This window comes from Anser cygnoides, chromosome Z, assembly GCF_040182565.1.
Source record: "Anser cygnoides isolate HZ-2024a breed goose chromosome Z, Taihu_goose_T2T_genome, whole genome shotgun sequence".
Taxonomy (NCBI): Eukaryota; Metazoa; Chordata; class Aves; order Anseriformes; family Anatidae; genus Anser; species Anser cygnoides.
In genome coordinates, this window is record NC_089912.1 from 29,324,725 (window position 1) to 29,348,881 (window position 24,157).

The following is a 24,157-nucleotide window of genomic DNA, read 5'->3' on the forward strand; positions in this document are numbered from 1 at the left end:
ATATAAAAAAAAAAAACTTGCCTTTTATTTTCTCTGCAAATATAACTTCCTATCATTCTTTCTGTGACTATTTAAAGAGATGAACATACAGATCCTTAGCAAGAATAGCAGAGTCACTAGCAAGATGGCAACTTAAGAGAACAGTAACAATAGCTTGGTTGTTTCATGAAAAAGATGGAATCTTAAAAATGCACTGCTTCCAGCTTGGAGTCTGTTTATAAAAACAGGAGATGGATGTTCAGAATGTTTCAGGGGCAGACTCACTGGCGGTGTTTTGTCATTGTTACACTTTTTGCTTAGGAACTCTTTGTCAAGGTGTGGAAGCGGGCTTTTGCCTTAAGAGTTTAAACAACAGCAACAACAAATAATGCTGATTTTTTTACACCAAGAATACCAGTGATTGAATCACATCCTTTTTTAGAAAAGTTTACTCTTGCAGAAACATAAAAATTCAGATGTTATTGGCACCCTTTATTCCTCATATGCACATTTTAAGGTTTGGTTCAAAGCGTCTGCCAAGAGAAAGCAGTTACATATTTTGAAAGAGGCTTTTATCTAATGCTTTCCTGATTATCTAAACGGGTGATTGCATATTTTTTTAACTTGCCTTCCTCATTTACTGGTCAGACTATCTCCTGCTTAGCCACTATTTCTTGATACTTAACCATGAGAACCTGCTTTATTCTGATCAGTTGTCTCTCTGATCATCAGTGTTAATGATCCTCATTGTAAAGCACAGAAGATGCCAAGAAGTTTTTCTGTTTCTGGCACAGGAATCCATTTCAATGTATCATGATAATCCATGTGTTCGCAAATCAGAATTTGAAGCCTGTCGTATTTGAACGTATTTGAATTGACAGAAATCCCTGAAACATACTGCTTACAAATTTTGTCACATGTTGTATGCATACATGGTGTGTATCTTCCTAGACATAAGTTTAGTCAGGTAAACGGTGGATACATACGATTAATGGATACCCATATTTGTAATCCCATCTTCAGTAACCTATCAGCGGTTTTTACTATAAAATACCTGAAATTGTATATTTTACTACTGTGTCAGATAAACAGGTCTTTCCCATCACTTTCCAAAAGGAGAGTGTTTGTTGCTTCAACTTGCTTTTTTCCCTTTTTCTTTTATCTTTGGAAAAAAGATTTATAGCTGACATCACAGAGTAGAGTATTTCAGCAAGGCATACAGCAATAAAAAAAACCTGAATGACGTTAAGATATGAAAGTAAAATATTCGGTACACAGAAGAGAAACACATTAGAATAGATGTATTTGATCTGGAATTCCTATTAGTGAATAGGGTAGTAAGCAAGGGTAGTAAGCAAACTGCAGTGTAACTGTGAAATGCTTGTATTTGAATCTTAAATTTTAGTATGGTAGGTATGTCTTTGTGCTTTCTGTCACAGACTGGAATACTAGCATTATTTCCAGAGCAGTCACTGGAAATCTGATTTCCAAGTGTTACGAGGTATCTGATACTTTCACAAAGGGATTGGGACAAGTATAATAGAGTGGGTTGTAATTGTTTGATAACTAAAAGCAGTGTAGTAATATTTCCACAGTAATTGCACATACAGAGCTTAGAGATATTTCCTTGATATACAGAGGGCATCTCAGGGGTTCTGCCTGAAAATTTATTATCAATAATAGAAAAAGTTAGCATGAAGGTCTAAAACAGATACACGAATTGCTTCAAAACACTTGAGTGAATATCAAATATTTCTGACATTTCACTGTATGAAATTACTGAACTGTCAAAAGTAAGGTGTAACTTGTGCCACCCTCTGGTTTTCAGCAACTGGAAGATTGAGGTATAACCCCCCTGGCTTTCAGAAAGTGGATTACAGCCTAGGAAAGAGGAAAAATCATTTCCCAGAGTGGTCTCGAGATACAGGTGCTTAAAACTGTAGTTAACGAAACATTTCCACAGTGTTCCTTGGCTTGTCAGCCAGTCATTTCTTGTTTGTTCATGGATTGCAGAATTTCTGTGTGGTAGGCTCCTTCCTCACAGCAATTCATCACGTATAGCTTCTTAGTCAAAGCTGCTTTCCTATATAATTTAAACTGCATCAACTTTATTGCTTTAGATTTGGACCCCTGTCTCCCGGGCTTCTTACCCAGCATGTTTTCACTTTGTTCCTTATGTATCTTCCTTTACCCTTACGTTTAACAGATAGCAAATAATCACACACTGTCAATCTATAGGACTCAAACTGAAGGTAATCTTTTTTTTTTTAATTTGACTCTTCCACCAAACAGACATCTGCACTGCTTATCAAATTTGTGTATATAGTTTTTCTGCAAGATCCTCTGCTTACTTAAGTCCTTCTGGTTATAATAACCACTGGTGCTTGTCAGACAATGATCACGATCTCTATTATGTGTTTAAAATGCCCTCAGTGTGAGTGTTATGGAAGGTGGCAGGTGTGATGCCACTTTTCAAGAAAACATCCTAGGGAAAAACTGCTGATCTCCCTCAAAGATTCTTGAAGATTTGGGAAAGTTCTTTGATTGCTATGTGAGTTAAAGGTAGAAAATAAATAATAGAATAAACAATAGAGTAAAAGGTCTTTTTTTAGTGTAGTCAGTAGTGACCTAGTGGGATTTCTGCTATGACTTGATTTTTTTCAACGTATTCATAACTTATTTGGAGGAAAAAAATAAAAATAAAAAGATGTAAAAATGTTGTAAAAATGAGCGCACTGAGTGTGAAAAGCTGCAGGATTTTGTGGCATTGAGTGACTGAGGAAATAAGTGCCAGATAAAATTAAGTGCATTTGGATGCCAAAAATCAGTCGGGTTAGTACCACCAGAGATGCAGATTCAGGAAGTCTGCAAGTTAAGCACTGCTGGAAGCTGTGAGGAGGGATACACAAGTGAAATGAACAATGTATTTTTTGTTCATGTATATGCTCTGGGTTTCTGCTAAGGTAGGATGTTGGCACGGATTGGCATTTGGTCTGACTCAGTGTGAGGATAGTGCCTGCTTTTGCCTCCATTCTTGTTTTCCCAGTAGGGTCACAATCTCTTAAGACTGGTTGGAGCATAGCCCCAGGAAGAGGAGGAGGAATCTTCCTTCTAGAACTCCTTAGCATTATGAAGGAGAGGGCCTTCAGAGGCCAGGTGTGGGAAGGGATGGTGGGAGGGGGAGAGAGGAGGGAAGGTGACAACAACATGCTGGGGAGCCCGTAACTGATGAAGAGATCCTAAGAGACTGCAGTAGAGAGTAGGAAATGGAGCAGTCTGCCTGGCTGGTGATGGAAAGAGCCCTTTCTCTGAGCAGGTAGCGATCTACAGCATGTGCTGCAATTCACATATGCCCTGCAAGGGGTGCAGTAGGGAGGGAAGAGTTGTATGGAGTCTCAGTAATTACAGCAGAAGTGTTTTTTCAAGTCATTCAGATTGTTGTTATTTTTTATTAAAAGGTTCACTAATTATCCTGGTTTATAGCTTAGCTTTTTGTTCTGTTTAAAACCTTTTCAGTTGTCTTTGGGAATTCAATAGAAAGCCTTAATGAGAAGGTCTAAGCAGATCCACTGCATAGCTCTGGTCCTAAGAGTAGCACAATCCTCAGTACGTTAGTTCATGGAAAAGTACTTTTGCAAATAATTTCAGGAATGTTTTTTGTTTTTTCCTTGTTTTGGTGAAAATTTGTACTCTAACATACTAATTGGGACAAAAATGTTTGAAAAGTTAACTTTGAAAATTCTGTATAAGGTGGCTCTGAGATAACATGATAGAAAGTGATGGGGTTTTTGTTTGTTTGTGGGTCATCTGCTTCTTTGTGGTTGTTTTTAGGAAACTTGAGTTATTAGATTATTTTAGAAGGATGGGAGTATTTGAGTAGAGTTGCCAATACAATCCAGTTGCTTTGTTATAGTTTATGAAGCAGTTGCAAAAGATTGTGATCATACTGTGAGGTCAATGACTGTTTCTGTGAGACTGTTGAAATGTTGCCATTTCTTACTGTATCCTTTGCTTCCAGTGTTTTATTTTTCTTCCCATCATCCTGGTTCTGACTGTATATGTTTGTCTTACAACTTTTTAGAGAAGGATCCTGTTTACATTGATACAGATGGGAGTGAAAGAAACTTTTGCTTGCCACTTAGAGCAGTTAAACATAAATTTTCCTTCCTTAATTAGCTTGTGTGTCACCAGCTAATGAGAACCTTCTAGCATGCTCGACATTTGCTCATTGCCATGCAAGTAGTGTACTTCAAGAAGTGGTGCCTACATTGAATCTGTCTTTGTCCTGGCATTGTTTCCATGCATTTTCCAGCCAACTTTAATAAATCAGCTTCATTGTGTCTGACTGATTCTTCAACATTTCGGTAAATGTGGCCAAAGTTAAAAGGTTTTTTTGTACTTTTTACAAAAAGTTAGGCTCTTAGGAGTTATTTGTATGGTTCTGTGTCCTCTGACTTAACTGAGGTTGTTTTTCTTCTCCTAACTTCCATTTTTAAAAGCCTGTTTTGATATATGTTCCATCTAGCACACAGTAGAAGCTTTGTTTTGATTTCTTCGATAGTTCACTGAATTTTGTTGTGGCCGAGCTTTAGGCAGGCTTTAAGCAGAAACATAAATTACGGCAGACAATGAAGGGAAATGTAGAAGGAGCTAAAAGTGTTTTGAAGAACAGCTTACGGTGCAGTAGTGAACAAGAGGAGTTTGAGTAGTAAGCTATCCTTTGAAAAGGAATTTTTGTGAGGGAATTAATGAATCAGAAGTATAAAGACATTTCTGTGAAATTCATCTTTGTATCCATTTCCAGTGGTGGGGATGGTACAAATTATGACTCCCAGGTCTGTTCTTCACTTGTAACACAAACGAGCTTTGAAACAAACTATGAAAGCATGGTCATTGACACAACAGAGGTTTTTTACTTTTTTCTCTCTTTAAACAGAAAAAGAAAACACCACCAAAAAAAAAAAAGGCATCTCATTTGGGTTTGCACACTTAACCATTAAGGAAACATGAGCTTTAAGATAGATGATGATAGATTTTGTAGCTGGTCTGTATACACTATGATTGTAGAATCATAACATAGTTTGGGTTGGAAGGCACCTTCAAGGCCATCTAAGTCTAACCCCTCTACCATGGGTGGGTGATACAATTTTACATATGTACAAAAAAAATCTTCTGAAGTTAGCATACTCAGTGCTTACAATAAGGATGAAAATACACCATTGTATAATGTGTTATTTTCTAATTTACATCTGCAGTTGAAGTTTCGAAGTGCAGATTTTCATGCATATAATGATGTGTAGAGTCAGGAATTTCTCTTGAAAGTTATATTTTGACAGAAAAAAATTGGCTTACCATGTTAAAAACACGAGAACTGCATCCTCTTCTGTCAGCTGGATTTCTTAGCCTGATAGTGTCTCTTTCATAAGCTATGGTCTCTATATGACTGGGTAGCCTACATCATGGAAATTGTTTGACTTCAGTCACAGTCAGAAATACCATGTCCAGAACATTGAGCAGAAAGTAGGAGAGAATTCAATGCAAGTTCAGAGTTGCAGATCTCACGTGGCACCATGTCATCCTAGACAGAGCTCAAAACTCAATTATATTCAGTACAGCCAACCAAAATATTTTGATTCAATAATAATGACTGTTTGCTTTCAGTATAACTGGATTATATTTTGTATTCTAGAATAATACAGCATTTTAAAACTCAACTGCAAGTTAGCTGTCTTTGTAGTTGTGTGTGTATTTAACTTCATATCTATTTAATAAGGGGGAGATTGGAAAATATAATAGTAGCATGGGATCTGACACCTTAAAAGTCAAGTCCTCTTCAAATGTTTGGCCCAGTGGGTATTTGGTCAGAGGGTGTGCATATACCATTGCTCTTAGTGAAAACCTTCTTTAGCTTTATACTTAATCCCATTCTGCACAGCAGGCGTTGTAAAAACAGGCAGAACGTAATGATGACACCTTGTTTTTGTTCTGAGTGATGATACTAGCTTTCCACTTGTTCCCCTCAAGCCTTCATATTTGCATTGTTTAACTGCCTGTATGATCAGTGTTACTGTACATTATAATAATTCACTGATCTAGTCTGAGGATAAATTTCTGAAGATTTTAATTTCATCTGATAGAGACACTACTGTAACTGGTAGTGCTTTGTTTGATGAACAAGAAGGGAGCGAAGCCATGGATTCAGCAGTAACATTCCTACCCTGAACAAATATTTGTGGAGTAGGTGCTAAATTCTGAGCTTCTGTACCACATGCTGTATTAATTTATTCATTATGTTCTTTACAACATATGATTGGTTTCCATTTTATTTCAGTATTTCCCTTCCAAACTTGTAAGCGGCTGAATTTTTCAAATGTTTAAGGGAGATTGTTCATAATTAGCATAGGAAGCATGCTTCTTTTTTTTCCCCTTCTGTGAGCTTTCATCTTCCTTAATCTTGCCTTATTCTAAGATGTATTTTCCACATTCTGGATGTTTCTGTTGTACCCTATGCACCACACACCCATGCTTTTCTTAGGAGGGAAGAGTTAATGTCAGTTGTAAAGCACATAAAAGCCTGTCACATCAGAATTATAACATGGAGGAAAAATACTATACTGACTGTACAGTAGATATGCAAGGGATAGTGAAATGTGTAGAGACATCCTCTTAAAAAGAATGTTAACAGTAAACTGGAAGATTTTAATTCATGTGGATTGAACATTTGGAAATGTCAGTGGAAGAAAATCCCTTAAGCTGAACAGATTTTTACAAATTGAATCAAATGATAAATCTGGAAAATATTTTTCTTGAGTGACTCCACGTGTAATGCATTTAGACATTTGCAAATAACTTAAGTTCAAGTGAACTAAAAATTGCACCATATTCTCGTTGTGGGAGTTACATAGTTTTTTTATGAAATGCAGAGATGTGAAATAGTGAATTCTGTCAGTAAAGAAGGAACAGTGGCATTGTATTGACATTGATTTGTGTCTTTCAGTTTGCTGTTCTGATTTCACAATAACTAATATTTTTAGCACAGTGTTTGCAATTGAAAAGATTCTTCCAGAATCCAAATTGGTTGGAAGATTGAATAAAAGGTTTTTCTATAATTTGGGTGAAAATGAGCTGGTGATATTTATAGTTACTGATGTTATTTTAGACAGTGTTCTTTCTGAGCATAAAATAAGGTGCTTTAGTTGATCTGACAGTGGACTTGCACTAAAATCTTAATGTGTTTCAGTGTGCGGTTACAGCAAGTGACAGCTCATGAGCATGGTGGCATCATGCAAGTAATTTTCCTTTAAAAAGTGACGTTGTTTGAAATTAAAATGAACAACATCATTTCACATAACAAACGCTTTATTCTTTCTACAGGGTTAAAAGTTGAGCTGTTCCTGTGTTTGACCTCAGTCAGCAGTACTGTCACCATCGCTGTGATCACTTGGGCTTGGTTATAGGGTTGAGGAACCAGAGCAATTGCCTGACACTTCAGCCAGTTAAAGGGCTCCCACCAAGCTTGATTAAGTAGCATTGTAATTTGCCAGAATGTACAGGAGTGAAGGGCCGTTCCATAATGCTCACTTGACCCCATGAGTGTCACAGCTACCATGTATGAGAGTATTAAGGCACTGTTGAGTTGATACAGCTATGAAGGGTCATGCTAGACGTTGAACTTCAGGTTCTGCTCTCTATAAACAAATAGCAAACAGCATTCTGATTTTTCCCCAGCTGTTTTGGCACCTAATGCTTTTGTTGAATTTGAGTGATGGATGTGCTTTTAGTATGTTGTCTCTCTTTCTGCCCTTTTAAACCAATAATTGAAACAATGTGCAACACTGGGTTGAAATGTAAAAATCACTTTAAAATTAGAGTTGAGCTGTATTGTAAGTTTTCAGCATATTGCATTTAAAAACATAAGCACAGTTGCTGACAGAAATATTCTCACTTAAAAACAATGCAAAATATTTTTGAGTCATTCACGATGTACTATTCCCATCCTGTACAGTACTAAGACAGATGTTCAATTACTGTCTGAAATTATAAACACTGCCTGTATTTGTGCAATTAGGCCTGGTTTTGTACTCAAGTGTTAGAAATATAGTGCTAATCAGGGTAAACATAACCTGAAATATGAACTGAAAGATGACTCAGGTTTCGTCTACAAACACTGAAAAATACACACAGTGAAATCTAGTGTATAGATGACAGGAACGTCTTCATTCAGGACCACGTATAGTTACTGGCTGAAAAGAGTTTCTTAATAAAAAGTCATTGACAGAATAGCTTTTGGTAGAAATCTTTTTCAGTGCAGGCTCATGCTTACCTTTAAAAGAGCCAATAAATTTTAAAACAACTTGTTTGCTAACTATCAAACTGAAACTGATCTGTGTCTCTGGAATACTGCTGCCAGTGTTTTCATGTATTTAATTTTTGTTATTCCCATACATTTGGGCACTCTCTGAATATATAAAACCTTTAGAAAAGTGCATAAAAATAGTAAAGCTTACTCTATTTAAAAGTGAGGGGAAAAAGCAAGTATTGTTTACAGAAGACTAAGCCTACCTGATATGACCAGACTCTTGTAAATGTTCTGTCTTCTGCCAAAGAAGTATATACGTAAACCAGAATGTGTTTGCACAGCTACCATCTTTTTAAATATTTTCGGATACAGATATTTAATACACTTCCAATCCTCCAAAATTAAATATACTTTTAAATCTTAACTCACTGGGATTTGAAATTTGGCATTATTAGCATTGCGTCTCTGTGGTTCCTTTATTATTAGCAGTTTGAGTAAATTTACAACACTTAAGCAATTTTATTTACAAGTTCACTACTTAGTTGGGTGCATTTACTGTCAAGGTACTCCTCAGTTGTTTTCCAGTTACTTGCTGATGGGTCTGATCTTTTTTATTTAATTAGCCATGAATTAGTTGTAAGTTTGGGACTATACTGACAGAACACACATAAAGACATTGTTTCCTTCACAGTCCAGAGACTGTGAAGGCAGAAATGTTTTTAAATGATGGTGAGTCATAGGGACATTGCCATTTATTTCCAAAAGCATTCATGTACTTCTCCTGTCTGACTAGGTTATATTTAAGAGACCATTAGGTTATATTTAAGAGACCATTATAATGATTTAATTTTCAATTAATTAAAAGAAGAGGAAAAAAAAACTGCAGCTTTTTTTATAGATTTTATAGATATACTTAGATTTGTGTAACTATTTTGTTAGGAAGTCACGATCAAGTAAAGAATTTGCTTAAAATAATGGTATAAACTCATACTAGTGTATGTATTCAAGCTTGCATAATTAAATAGAAATATTAATTTAGTTAAAGTTGTCCAAGTTTAAATAGACAATTTTGTACTATTTAACAGGCATGATATCAGAAGACATGAAAGATTATTGTTCATAGAAAAGCACTATTTCAAAATGCTGTATTAATCTTAGAAAAAAAATAGGAGAACTGCAGGTGAAAGGAATGTGCTGAATCCTGGAGTTATAGTAAGTATAAAAAAAAAAATGTGCGTTATCACAGTTAATTGCCATGTTTCCTCCAAATCAGTTATTGTGGACAACTTCTCCCTTTCTTTATTCAAATAAAAGCTCAAATTCCCCAATGTGTCATTTTAGCACACTCCTTCATTTTTCACTGGTACTGGGGGTCTGCATCTCCCTCTATAACATTTCTGTCTTGTCAGTTTAGATTGTGAAGTGTGCTGTGACCAAGCTTGAAATAGACACAATAGTCTTGTAATGGCACTGTTACTTAGCAAAAGTGGTAAAGAAAACAGATGGTGAAACGCTTTACCTGCTAAATAGAAAAAATGCATGTGCTGTTAAGGGAAGAAAAATGGGGTAAAAAAAAAAAGTAAAATTTAGAGGTGCAACCTAAACTAATGAATTGCAGCAGAGAAAATTGGGAAGGGTGATTCACTTTGATTTTTATCTGTTGTCAATACTGGATGTTCAAGGAGAGAGAGCAGTCCTTGGCTACCCAGACACCATGCAGGCATGTAGTTTGGTGGCATAGGAAAAGGTGATAATATTTCCACTTAGCTGTTCACGCTGACCGTTGAAGCAAGAAGACTCATTGTGTAGGAAAGTATCCTGAGCCATCTCTGAAATTGCAGGACTGTAATACCAGTATGCAGAGAGGTGAGAAAGAGGCTTCTAAGAGAGCAGGAGGAAGGGTTGGAGGTTTGTGGTTTTTTTTGTTTACTTGTTTTCCTGCACCAAGGTGCTGTTCACAGAGGAGGAAGGTTCATCAGTTTTTTCTAAATTTATCTGAGTTGACAGGTCTTTCAGAAGCCTGAAAAACTCCCAAGACCACTGCACATACCCACATTGCCCTTTTAGGCTTTTAAGCTAAGACTGCTGTCTGCAAATGTTACCTGCCTTTGTGTCAGATAATGTAGGAGTCCGTCATTGAAAAACACCAGATTATTCGTTTGTCTGACTTTGCTGACAGGGCAGATGTTATGTATAGAAATGGCTGTGCCACATGGCTAATGAGGATGCCCTTGAACACACTTAAAAGCACAAGCACAGTGGAGATTTCTTTCCAAGAGCAGTGATTTCATCACACCAGACATTATCCTGAAGGCTATGCCTGCATTAACAGGGAGCACGGTAAGCGCAGATCTGTAGGTGAATTACATTGAGGACCCAGTGTGCATAGTATATTTATGTCCCCCTGATACGTATATACATGTCATGGGATTTTGGTTTTGGACTAGTTACAGCCTGGTCCCATGGGTTGAATGTCTGTTAGCAGTATTGAGAGTAACTGCTGGCTTAGTTTGGGTGTGAAAGAAAATCAGTTTACACTCTTGAGATCATTCTACTTTGTGAATCAAAGTGCAGCCAGTGGGGGCAGCTGGGAGTCGGGCTTCACAGCGATCCAAACAAGTGCACTGGTGTGGGCACACGCCTTGACTTTGCAAGTCAGGCAATATGTAAACTGGGAAATTTGGCCTCAACTCACTACCAGAATTATTTTCAAAAAACAGAGTAGATGTAGTTCATACATCTAGAATCAAGCAGAATTACTCTGCTTACAGTACTGGCATGTAGTTAAATAGTGGATGATTGCAGAGTGAGTTTGCTGCATTTGTTCTCGGTGCAGTGCTTGGAGATTATATTCCTAGGACCACACACAGTAAAATGAGTAAAATACTCAAAATCCTTTCACTTTATTTTTTGTATGAGGAAGAACAGTTTGAGTACAGAAAACCTCAGTAGCATATCTCTTTAAAGTCAATAATACCTTGTCTTCTTGTAGATGCCTTTAATTTCTTTTAAACAGGTTCCTTAAAAGGAACCTTCTGTAGAAGCTGCAGGGATCATTAATGTAGATGATAAGGCATACTGAATTCAGAAAAGAGCAAAACAGGGATACAGAGATTTTTAAAGTCATCTAAAATTGAATAGTTTTTGCGTTTGAACAGAAGGAGTACAATTCTAGATGTAGACTGTGTGTGTGAAAAGTATGGAGTACCATTCATTATTCAGAGTTTTTGTTTCCTGACCTTTGGTGCTTCTTAACATATTTTCTATGCCATAGTATGAAAAATCATATTTTAAATTCTAGTAAGGGCTTTTTGATTTATGTCCAGTCTTTTCAATTAATTTTTACTATTGATGTATCCATCATTATGATATCGAAAAGGCATTCAGTAACTTGCATTTAATTTTCTTCCTGAATTTAGGCCACTGAGCATTAGGGACTTGGGGGCTTACAGGACCCTTTCTTTAGTACAGTAATCATTTATTATGAAGCTTTTTGTGCATTAGAATTATGTTCCTTCTGCTGTATAGTTCATTTAGTTTCCGTAGCGTGCAGGTATGTTACTGGCGTTGAAGCATCAGCTGCATGAAGGAATCCTAAAGAGTAAGCCTGATAAGATGATGCCGTGAAGGAATCGTGTCTTTTTCTCATAGGTGTGATGGTGACAGAGTTGGTGGTGGTAGTAGCAGTATTAGTAAGAATAATTATGACTCTCCTTGCTGGTTTACAGTGTTGTTAACTTCTGCTGATACCTTTAAGGTTTAATGTGATATTCAAAATACTGTAGTAACTTTTAGTCATGTACCCAAATTTTATTTTTACAAGACTAATTTTAGGTACACAGATGAAGAAATTTGACTAATTTCTTTGTGCTTCCACTTCTGCATCTCTAAATCAGAGATAAAATGTATATTCACTTTGAGAAGGACTTCTAAATAAGATAATAGCTTGCATTACCAGAGAGTCTGTTATTCAGGATATACTTTACATTGTGACAGTGTTTGGGGACATGCTATAGAATTTATTTGACAGAAATAAAAGTTGTGACACTTGATCACTGGTCACATGAAGTAAAGTTTACATGAGTGTCTCAGTAGGTGTTACATAAGTGTGAACTTAAGGACAGTTGATGTGTATTCACCTTGTGGTTTATTATTGTAAGGATTTCTTAATGAAGCTTAATTTCTTACAGGAGGTGCTGAAACAGCTACAAGGAAGTATTGAAGATGAGGCAATGGCATCTTCTGGACAAATTGACTTACTAGAACGACTTAAAGGTAAATCTACAATTATGTTTTAAATAGGGTCATTTGCTTCTTAATTGCTTTTTCTTTGGGGTAAAATTTTCAAACCCAAATGCACCTTCTTTCCGCTGCTGACTTTAGCAGTTAGGCATACTCTCAGTGCACAGTTGTTTTTGTTTTGGCTAAGCATTTTAAAGACACATTTTCAAAAGGGAGCATGTTTCTAAGTTGCTTTTGTGCTTTTGCTACTGTTACTGTAGGACTTCATATGAATTGCATTTGATGCAACTTCCACTTCATACAGTATTTCAGAAAAAGTAGATGTAATTTTTAAAATTAATGATGGATTAGTTCCATGATTTTTCCAAATCTGCTTGCATGCCCTACCCTCTCTGTGTCACATTACTGGAATTGTATCTGCCATGCTGAAAACTGATAACTCCTTCCCTAGACCATGTGGTGGAATGTGCACCATCCCATATAATTCTTGCAGAGCAAGTACAAATCAGTAACTTTCAATATATATCCATTATCTTTACTACTGAACCAGAAATATTGTAGAGGGTGTCTACATTTAAGGGCCTGGTGGTGACATGTCATCATCTACATGACAGTGAAGCATGTACAAGATAGCCAAGGAAGAGGCTGTAAGTGTGCCATGAGCAATTCCAACGGCATTTATGCAAAACTTGGCCCATTTCTTAAGTCTTCTGGGAAGGAGGCAGGCAAACTAGTGTGGGGACACTGTTCTGATGAGCAGGACTGCAGTAGTTTTGCCATCTGCTCAGTGGACAAGTATTCTCTAAGTATTCTCTATCAAGATCGGGGTTGGTTCACATTATGTTATTTTGTGAATGCCAATGCAAAATGTTTAAACTGTTTCCATCAAAAAACACACATTTGTTCATGAGATACGAAATCAAGATTGAATAATCTCCTTAATGTGCTGATGAACTTCAGCTCTGAAACCGTTTGCTCTTTATTTTCCAGAATTGAACTTGGAAAGTACCAGCTTCCCTGGAGTAAAGTTAAGGCCAAAGGTGTCCGCGCGTTCATATGGGAGCCGGGAAGGGTCTGTGTCAAGCCGTTCAGGAGAGTGCAGTCCTGTTCCCATGGGATCATTTCCAAGAAGAGGATTTATGAATGGAAGCAGGGAAAGCACTGGTTATTTAGAAGAGCTGGAAAAAGAGAGGTAAATTTCTTCATTTATTTATCCAGTGTACATTGACGACTTCTGATTTTACTTTGAAAGTTTACTGGCACGCTTAATATTTAGCTGTCATGAGTATGATTTTTGCTGTTAAGGTATATTTACCTTAACAGGTAAGGATGCCAGGACTCTGCATTATATTTAAATACACAAAACAAAAAATATCTTAAAACACCTAGTACACTTTCTACTGCTTCTTCATATTTGCATTTCATTGTTACTGTTTGTTGGAGGTTATTGTGTTTTGATCAGCAGATTGTCAGCACTTTAAATATTTTGAGAGAGAGAGCAGGGCATCCCAAACACCTCTGTATCTCTTAAACATTACTGATAAGTGTTGAAGCTGTAACAAGGTGATGGTGCAATCTTTCTATTTTTTTTGTAAATGGTTATAGCTACCAGCTACTGAGCTGGTTGATCAGTTATTTACTATTAGTAGATATTTGCCTACTGATTCTTATAACTTAAAAATTATCAGCTAAACGAAAATACTTAATCTTCAGGATGTAATTCCTGTGTGATGTTTTGCATGTTAGCAAAACCATGGAGTCTCTTTTCTTGGAAGGCCGTATTACCCACTTAATTTGAAGAAGGTCCTGAGCATAATGCAGAGTTGTAGTATGTGATTATAAGACAGGGTTTTCTAAAGATTTGGTCATTGAAAGAGACTTAATGGATAGGATGTCAGGCTGTGGCGCTGCAAAACAAAATAAACAGCAACACTATATTTATGCCTAGTAATTTTAACAAGCCAAAGAACACCATTTGGAACCATAATATAAAAGTTTGGTGGGTAATAAGTGGTTTGTGGGGCAGCATCCTAACAACTCTTAGCGGCCTTTCCTGGTGTTGAGTAAAACTTTTGCAATCAAGAGCTGAAAGAAGTATACTTTCCCTATAAGGTACTATTTTGAAGGCCCTCTCTGTTGGTCCTATTAGTAAAATGAAAGTAACTTCCCATGGATCCATACTGAGCCTCTGTAGCGGCCCCTGTCTTTTTTCATTTTTTTCCAGTTACTCAGGATCACTGATCATGGAATCAGTAAGGTTGAAAAAAACCTCCAAGATCATCTGGTTCAACCATCCCCCCACCAACAATATCACCCACTAAACCATGTCCCTTTTAATATCCAACCTTTCCTTGAATACCCCCAGAGATGGTGACTCCACCACCTCCCTGGGCAACCTGTTCCAGTGCCTGACTGCTCTTTCTGAGAATAAATTTCTCCTGATTTCCAACCCGAACCTCCTTTCCTCTCAAAATTATAGATTCTTGAAGAGCTGGATAGGAATATTTCGGAATCTCTTCCCACTCTTAAAGGATCGAATGTCTGCCATTTGAACTTGGGGCTGTTCCCGCTTCCATTTTTCTGTTGAAATGATCTTCCATTCTCATGCATAGAGTATTGATAAAAGAGCCCTCCACGTGTAGTATTTGACAGGGACAGGGCACCTTACTCTTACCCAGAATAAGAACCTAGCAGTAGTCTTTGATGTCCATCCTAACAAAATACTGTACCTGCTTTTATTCTTACCAATGTTGGTTTTTACCATGCGGTACTGAAATCATTAAGTGTAGCTGAGGCTTTCCATTATAATTCAAGTGAACTTCATGTCACTCAGAACGAGAATGGTTAATTTAGAGTAACTGGATTTCTTCAGTTTGGTTAGTGCATCTGGTTTATGATCTGTGATCCTTTCCCACTGTTGTGAATTCTGAGGTGATAATTTGGATGTTTTGCTCATCAATAAAGAGAGCTGAGGCAGTGAACTGGTCTATTTTTAAAATAATGCTGGAAAAAATGGAGAGGGTTATTTTAATTTCATATGACTTCAGACAGTGTTACCCTCATAGCTAAGGGGGTGAAGATTAGTGCTGCTGAGAAGATGATCTGTGGCATGACCAGATAACATCTGGCTTCATTATTAATGAAATGGTGGATAACCAAAACTGTCCTATTCTTTTGGCTGTTCCAAGGGACATGTAGGAATGCTTAGGGCATTGGCATGGGCCCTAGGTAGCCAGAAGAATCAGAACTTGGGGTAAAGGACACAAGACTATACGTCGTGAATCACTACAAATTCTGAAATGAAATTAACTAGTTTTTCTATGCTTTGTGTCAGAATTTGTTTGGTATACTTACTAAGTTTCTGTGTTTCTAAACATATGTTTCTGCATAGATTATTTGCTAGTAGAACTTCTTTTGCATTTAAACAGGCCTTTGAAGAACTCATGGAACTTGACAAACCTTAAAATACTAAGACAATTTAAAAAGAAACCTAAGATTTTTTGGAAACCTGCAACACAACATTTCCACTCAGTATTTTAATACACTGGAAAAATACATACTGCGTTTGGGCAAGGACCAACTTAAGTATTAACTGAGTGTGAACTTGGCAAAATCATGGGATGTTTATTAATTAAAAAGAAAATCACTAGATGTTTATAAATATAAACAAGTAAGAAACAATAAAAAATTGCTAAAATTTTTGTATTGAAAATTTTATTTAGCTTGGCCAAAAATGATCATCTGAGAGGGAGAAAATTAACCAGTTGGTAAGATTAAATTGTTTCTGTGTTTCTCATTTGCTGAGTTCTCTTCTAGTTTTAAAGTCAAAAAGAAAAAAGTAGGTAATATATTTATTTTTAGTTTACCAGTTCAGAATACACTACTTAATAAATATCTCCTGCTTTCGCTCTCACTGTTTTCAGGTGTATTTGGTAAGAAACTGTCTCAACAAAACTTTCCAGAGTATACTGCAGGTTACGTTTTATAAACTTCAGGTTACTTTCTTATTTGATTTGCCTTTTACAATTTAAATATTCTCACTCTTGTAAGCTCTGTGACTTATCACTAGAGCAGGTAGTCCTGTGTTGAATTTTGTATGAAAATACATATATTCCTTGTTTGTTCTTTCTGGTTTATTCCAGTCTTTTTTTACTTCTAATGTTGATATTAAGCATTTTCTCTTGTCTCATGGCTTCTGTCTCCCTGTATCTCTTACCTCCTCGTGGCTGACTGTATGACTTACATATGTCTTCACAATATCTTCAAGTTAGTGTTTGGTTTTCAAGATTTTGTTGTTTTATTGCCTGCCAGTGGAAGTAAAACTATTATTTATAGTTACGTAATGCAAGTAGAATAGCATAATATTTTGTTACCCTTTGCTGTTTTAGCCTTTCAATAGTGACATGATTATCCAGAAAAGATTTCCTAAAGAGGGAACTGCTTTTCTGCAATCGTGCATTCATTGTTTCATTTGTTGCTCAGAACTTCAGAAAAAAACGCATCACAAAAGTTTTTCTAAATACTTCCTCATTAGAAAAGCTGTTCACATTGGAAACTTTCTGTTAACTCATTAAAAACACTGTCATGTTCCAAAAGCTTACATTTGCCTTTGCTGCATTCTCACTGAAGTTGATGGTGTATGACAGAGGACAGAATATTCTCTGTTACTGTGGAAGTGCTGATATAAGCAATTTTGGGGTGTACAAAGATGGAATAACCGTGCTGGGATTTTCCGTCAATTTTTTTTCCATGATCAGTAACAGTTCTTCCACCTTAAACACTCTTCTAACCTAGGAAGTTCCAAAAGGCTGCAAAAGCAGCTTTATTCTGGTTGGTGTATTTATTATCTGATAGTAATGTAAGTGTGGGGAGCAGCTTATCATACACATCTACAATGACTTGCTGCTTATTTTCAAGGAAATTGAAGAGCAACCTACCATGATTGTACGAACTCCCTTCAGGCTTTGGACTGACAGACCTTAAAGACATTGGTAAAATCTGAATTCTACTGGAGCAGTAATACCAAAGTAGTAAGCCCAAATAGAGCATTGCACAGAAGCAAAAATGACACTATCAAATTAAGGGGGACACCCCCAGGATATGCATTATGTTGTTTGTGGAGCACTGATGGTTCCTAAGTTCTTTTCTTGCTTCTAGCATCTGTTAGGCATGTCAAAACAGATTGAATGACACAGTATCTCATTCACGAGGTGAATACCCTACATTTTGCAAGAGAAACCTAATTGCATGTTCACTTAGCTGAAAGTAATCCCTCCTATTTCTACTACCAATTCCTTGACACCCAGAGGGAGAATTAGTCGGTCCTGTCATATTTGCAGTCTTTGTATGGTTTTAACCAGCAGTAGATGAGAATAATATGATTAGTACTGTTAGAAAACACATTTAGAAGTAAAAATACTTTTTATGAGAATTGCATTAATTATACTTTTGCAAAATTGATTTCACAAATTGGACGCAACCAGTGCTTGGACACCTAACAGTGCATTTTCACCAGGGTGGAAAGACGGGAAGCCATGAAGAATGCAGGCGTGCACAGAGATCAGGCAGGCAGGTTATGTGTTAGAGGATAGTTGGGAGGCCAACAGAATGACTTTCTGTCACAGGCTTTTCTAGAGCACAGTGTATTCACATTTCATTCTGTCTGTCTTAGGGAATTCCAGCCCAGGTACATCCTTGCTTTGGGTATGGAGTATTAAAGTAATCAAAAATAGTTTGAAATGTTTTATTGAAGGAACTAAGTCATCAAGTCCTTCAAAATACGTGGTTTTAATTTCTTCTACTTGAAGTTCTTTCATGTGGAACTTCAACACAGGTTGTGACTGGGATGCATTAACAAAGTAGTCAGGGGAAAACTTTATTGTATGCTGTTATTGTTCCTTAAAAACTTAGAGTAATTATCTGTAACGGTTTCTTGTATTTTGTAACACAAAGATTCATGTGGCTGTTGCTTGGGAAAACCACAACCTGAGATTAGAGACAGACAGATGCAAAAGTCAAGGGATAGGAAGTAGTACTGGGCAATTTTCTTTGCTTCTTTCTGTCCTCTGGCTTAGTGTTTGAGTTCAGTCTTCAGCTTTATCTGTCCATCTTTTTTTATGAATACTATGCACGTTTCATTTTTAAAAATATTCTGTGATTTCTATGTTTACCTCATCTGTAATCTGATAAAATTTTTTGCATTTCTTTAAATGTTAATGAGCAATATTAAAATGCTGGAAGGAAGAACACTTGCAGAAAGCATTTATAAGAAACTAATACACTTTTTGAAAAAAATGTAGCTTGCCTGTATACTTGTACTATTCAGATTTTATCTGAAAACCTTAATTTTGAAAAATGTGATGAAAATAAAAAATATGTAACCATACTGATAAATTTTGCAACTACATAAATGTAGTTTATGAAGGATTCATAAAATAGTAGTTACAATGTTTAATAGATTTTTTTGGTAGTCTGAATGTAGTCAAATTCATACCGTTCTCTATATGAGAATATTCAGATCTACAGTAGGTTTGATACCCATTTAAAATGTTATAGACAGGATACATCTGCAGTGGTTTATCACATTTGATGGTAAATACTCTCTTCAAGTATTTTTAGTAATCATACAAGTAACTTGATTTTGTATGCTTTGTCTTGTTTTTGTATGGGTGACAGTTTAATGAGGAGACGCTACAAAAGGAGAAAAGATAAATGAATTTCAAAACAAGATTCTGAGACATATACAATTCTGTAATTTCCAGGCCTTTTCATAAGTAGCAACGGTAGTTCAGTGTGTCATACAAAACTTACCGTCTGAAAGAATCATAGGATGTTTCAGGTTGGAAGGGACCTTAAAGATCACCCAGTTCCAATCCCCCTGCCCTGCACGGGGATGCCACCCACTAGATCAGGTTGTTGAAAGCCCCATCCAGCCTGGCCTTGAACACTTTCAGGGATGGGGCATCCACAGCTTTTCTGTGGACAACCTGTGCCAGTGCCTCACCACCCTCAGAGTGAAGAATTTCTTTCTAACATCTAATCTAAATCTCCCCTCTTTTAGTTTAAAACCATTCCCCCTTGTACTATCACTACACCCCCTGACAAAGAGTCCCTCCCCAGCTTTCCTGTAGGCTCCCTTTAGGCGCTGTATGGCCTCTGTAAGGTCTCCCTGGAGCTTTCTCTTCTCCAGGCTGAACAAACCCAACTCTCTTATCCTGTCTTCATAAAAGAGGTACACCAGTCCTCTAATCATCTTCTTGGCTCTCCTCTGGACTTCTCCTCTGGACTCACTCTAAAAGGTCCCTTCCCTTCTTATGCTGGGGGCCCCAGAGCTGAACACAGTGCTCTAGGTCGGGTCTCACAAGAGCAGAGCAAAGGGGGAGAATCGCCTTTGACCTGTTGGTCACACTTTTCATGTAGCCTAGGTTATTGTTGGCTTTCCGGGCTGCAAATTCACATTGCCAGCTCGTTCAGTTTTTCATCGACCAGTACGCCCAACTTCTTTACTTGAGGGCTGCTCTCAATCCATTTGTCCCCCAGCCTTTACCTGCAGAATCACAGAACTACAGTATCATTGAACAGCTTGGGGTGGAAGATCTAGTTCCAACTCCCCTGTCATGAACACCTCCTGGGATGGGATCCTGGGATAGGGCATCCACAACTTCTTTTCTCTAGGTATTTGGTTGGGATTGCCCTGGTCCAGGTGCAGGACCTTGCACTTGGCCTTGTTGAACCTCATGAGGTTTGCATGGGCCCACCTCTCAGCTTGTCCAGGTCCCTCTGAATGACATCACCTCCAGCATGTTGACCGTACCACACAACTTGGTATTATCAGCAAACTTGCACTCAATCCCGCTGTCCATGTCACTGACAAAGATGTTAAACAGTGCCAGTCCCAATACTGATTCCTGAGGAGCACAGCTTGTTACTGATCTCCACCTGGACATTGAGCCATTGATTGCAGCTCTTTGAGTGCAACCATCCAGCCAATTCCTTACCCACCGAGTGGCCCATTGATCACATCCATGTTTCTCCAATTTAGAGACAAGGGTATCATGGGAGACAGCATCAAATGCTTTGGACATGTCCAGGTAGATGATGTCAGTTGCCTTTCCCCTATCCACCAATGCTGTAACCCCATCAGAGAAGGCCTCCAAATCTTGTCAGGCACAAGCTACCCTTAGTGAAGCCATGTTGGCCATCACCAGTCACTTCCTTATTTTCTGTGTGCCTTAGCACAGTTTCTAGGAGAATCTGCTCCATGATCTTGCCAGGCACAGAGGTGAGAGTGACTGGCCTGTAGTTCCTTGGGGCTTCCTTTTTTTTCCTTTTTAAAAATGTGAGTTATGTTTCCCCTCCTCCCCTATTCAGCCATTACTTCTCAAACGTGGTGGACAGTGGCTTAGCAACTTCATCTGCTAGTTCCCTCAGGACCTGCAGATGCATCTCATCAGGTCCCATGGACTATTGCTCTTTGTTAGTGAGAACGAGGTGCAGCACCGCATCTCTGCTTGTTGTCTCCTCTCTCACTTGGAGAAGGAAGTCATCATCGGTGCATTCCAGGAACCTCCTGGATTGCCTGTGGCCCGCTGTGCTGTCCCTCCAACAGATACTGGGGTGGTTGAAGTCCCCCATGAGGATCAGGGCTCATGAATGTGAGGCAGTTGCTGTCTGTCTGTAGGGGGCCACAGAAGCAGGATGAAAGTTAGCATATGACTAATAACTGTGCTTTAGTTATCACTAAATGCTTCTCAACTGTAGATTTCGTACTGGTTTTATAGAGAAATTTAGGTATCTTTTCTTTTATAGATGTGGGTCTGATACACAAGAAGTTACAGTGACTCACTTAAGATAGCATAGTAGATAGTTTGTTCAGCTGAGGCAAGGGAACAGAACCCATGTTATCAGTCGTCTTGTTAGTGCCATCTTCCTCAACCTTGTTTCTAAATAGATCTTTTATATTGGTATCAATGCTCATTTCTGTACTCATATTTGGAGATGAGGTCTTAATAGTGAGACATTTCCTGCTTCTGTTTTCAACAGATCTCTTTTGCTTGCGGAACTGGAGAAGGAAGAGAAAGAAAAGGACTGGTATTACGCCCAGCTTCAGAACCTTACTAAAAGGATTGATAGTCTCCCCCTTACTGAAAATGTAAGTAACTTTTCCATGCTTTTTCATGTATCTGGTGCTACAATCTCTGTTTAGATGCTGTGTATGTCTTACAAATTTGGTGACTTCCTCTACCATTATTTTAACTTAAAACATTTTTATTCACTGTGTAAAGCTAACTTAGTCTCAGTGATACATTTTTCATATATGAATCTTAACGTATAAAATCATACCTATCAGTAGGAATGCCAGCGCTGGAAAGGAACACTGAGAAGTTATTATGACAAATAAATTACGTGTCAGTAAGCTCCTTCTTTACCTATATCCCCCAAAGGTCTTTTTCTTTTTGTTTCTGTTATTTAATGGATTCTTTCAGTTTTGAGAGCAGTATGAGTCTAAGAGACAATTTACATAAGAGCTCTTCTTTCAAAACAGTGAGTGAAGTGATGCTATACTGTACAGTTGCTCCAAGCTTTTACTTTTATATCTCCCAGCTGTTCACAGTCAAGTCACCATTACCTAGGATAATGAAGATCTCTGGTCTCCAAGAATAATACAGGTTTTTCTGTTGTCAGACCTCAGTAGCTTGGATGTATTTGCAGTACATTCCTTTGTACATACAGTTTTGGGAAGATCTGCTTGCCCATCTTTACAATCAAACCTGCTTAGGCATTAGTCCATGTCCTGGAAATGGAAATAGAATGTGGAAACACTTCATTGATTGGGGTGAAGCAGCTGGACTTCAGCATATCTAACAGTGAGTCATAGCCAAGCTGATCAGAAAATTGGAAGCAAGAGGAGAAAGTCTGAAATAGGTCTTGAGGTACTGCAGTCCTTTTGCAAAGGCCCTGTCAGCTGTGTCTGTCTCACTCTAAATGTATTGTAGGTTTTAAGATTTATGTCTCCTCAGTTTCACAGATAATCAATTAACTTAGTTTTTCTTATTATAATACCTTACCTAATATCTACACTAAAACCCTTCTGTGATAATTTAGTACTACTAATTGCATCCACAGTGGAGTGGAAGACCCCGTTCTTTTTAGTAACATTTTACGTATTTGTAGATGATTCTGTCTGGTGTTGACTCTCTTAATGAACCTTGTTGAAACCTTCTGTGAGAGCTGCCCTTGGACACTAACCTGTTTGCGAGCTGAATGATTGGCTAAAAAGTGTAGTGTAGCCTCCTAGGAAAAGATACATCAGTCCTACTTGAATTTTCTAAGAATAACTAAAGTTTTAAACTTCAGAAAACTTTCCTCATGTTCTCAGATTTCTGCCTAAGTGTAGCCCACGTCTTTGTCTTACACACTGAAAAGCACAGCCTTCTCATTTCTGTGCAGCTGAATTCTGTGCAGCTGTGCAGCCAGTTCTACTACTTCTATGCAGTAGTAGAACTGGCTCTAGGGCTGTGTCTATCTTTACATTTCTTTCCATATGTCAGTAGCTGAAGGCTTCCTTCTGACATTCTTTTAAGATCATTTCCCAGAACAGAAAGGGTTTATGAATTCTGCCTTGATAAGATTTTTGCATATTACTGGTGAAACAAAGCTACTAGACTGTACGGGCTTTGATTTGTTCCTTTTTCCACACCATTAGAGCAAAGATGCAAAAGTCATTTCTGTCTTCTCTTGATGATTATCAATACCATGGTGCAATGGCTATGTAAAAATGCCTTCTAGTTTGTTTTTCACATCCATACAGTCATTACTTTGATTTGTCCTCTATTTTGCTACTACTTTTCTGTTGCAAAACAGAGGTAAGTCTTCACAAATGAAGTACAGATGCAATACTTGCTCGTGACCTCTCTGCTTTTGAAAGAGTTTATGCTGTACTATTCACAAAGGTAGTTGTCACTGATCTTTAAATGAAAGCACTTCTAATCTTCTATACCATTTTTTCATTTTACTTGCCACTCCCATATAGCTATAGCTATAGCTCCCGTATTTAAACTACTGACCTGACAAGAAGCTCAATAAACTTACATTCATCTGATAAGAACAGCGAGATAGGAATGTGATGATATGCATTGAAAGATGGTACTAATTCAGTTTTTGAGCAAACATGTTTACTGAACCTGTTTCCATTTTCCACATGCATGAATGAATATATGACCTGTGTGCATGTGAAAAATAGTTAAACTTTTAGCTGAAATAATCGCATTGTTAGGCCTAGAGAAGATGACGCCTAGGAGGGATCTAATTATGTCTTCTAATACTTAAAAGGTAGCTATGGAGAAGAGAGATGTACTCCTCACAAGGATGTGTCGTGACACAACAAGAGGGCACAAGTTATTTCAGGGAAAATTGTGTGTGTAGGTAACAAAGAAAATGTTTGTTGTGAGGACCATTGAACGTTAGAATTGGTTTCCTAGAGAAGTGGTGAAATTCGCCCTGATGGAAATACCCAAAACTTGGCTTGACTTAGGCCTGGATACCTTAATCTAAGACCTTGCTGACCAGGTAATCTCCAGAAGTCCCTGCCATCCTTTTCTGTGTTTGTCATCTTTTAAAATAAAGCCTGAGGGACTA

The 24,157-nt window shown here is 37.6% G+C and overlaps 1 protein-coding gene across 5 annotated transcripts in view; it reads left to right on the forward strand.

The window, feature by feature from the left end:
- APC (APC regulator of WNT signaling pathway) overlaps nucleotides 1-24,157 on the forward strand; it is a 90,635-nt gene that overhangs the window by 35,179 nt on the left and 31,299 nt on the right. For 4 of the 5 annotated variants that reach the window (XM_048052166.2, XM_048052167.2, XM_066988983.1 and 1 more), the window contains exons 3-5: nucleotides 12,469-12,553; nucleotides 13,511-13,712; nucleotides 21,563-21,671. In XM_048052166.2, the coding sequence (XP_047908123.1) occupies nucleotides 12,469-12,553; nucleotides 13,511-13,712; nucleotides 21,563-21,671 (396 nt within the window). Of the gene's footprint in view, nucleotides 1-3,142; nucleotides 3,296-12,468; nucleotides 12,554-13,510; nucleotides 13,713-21,562; nucleotides 21,672-24,157 lie in introns of those variants that run through there. The other variant, XM_048052169.2, reaches the window with a different exon arrangement.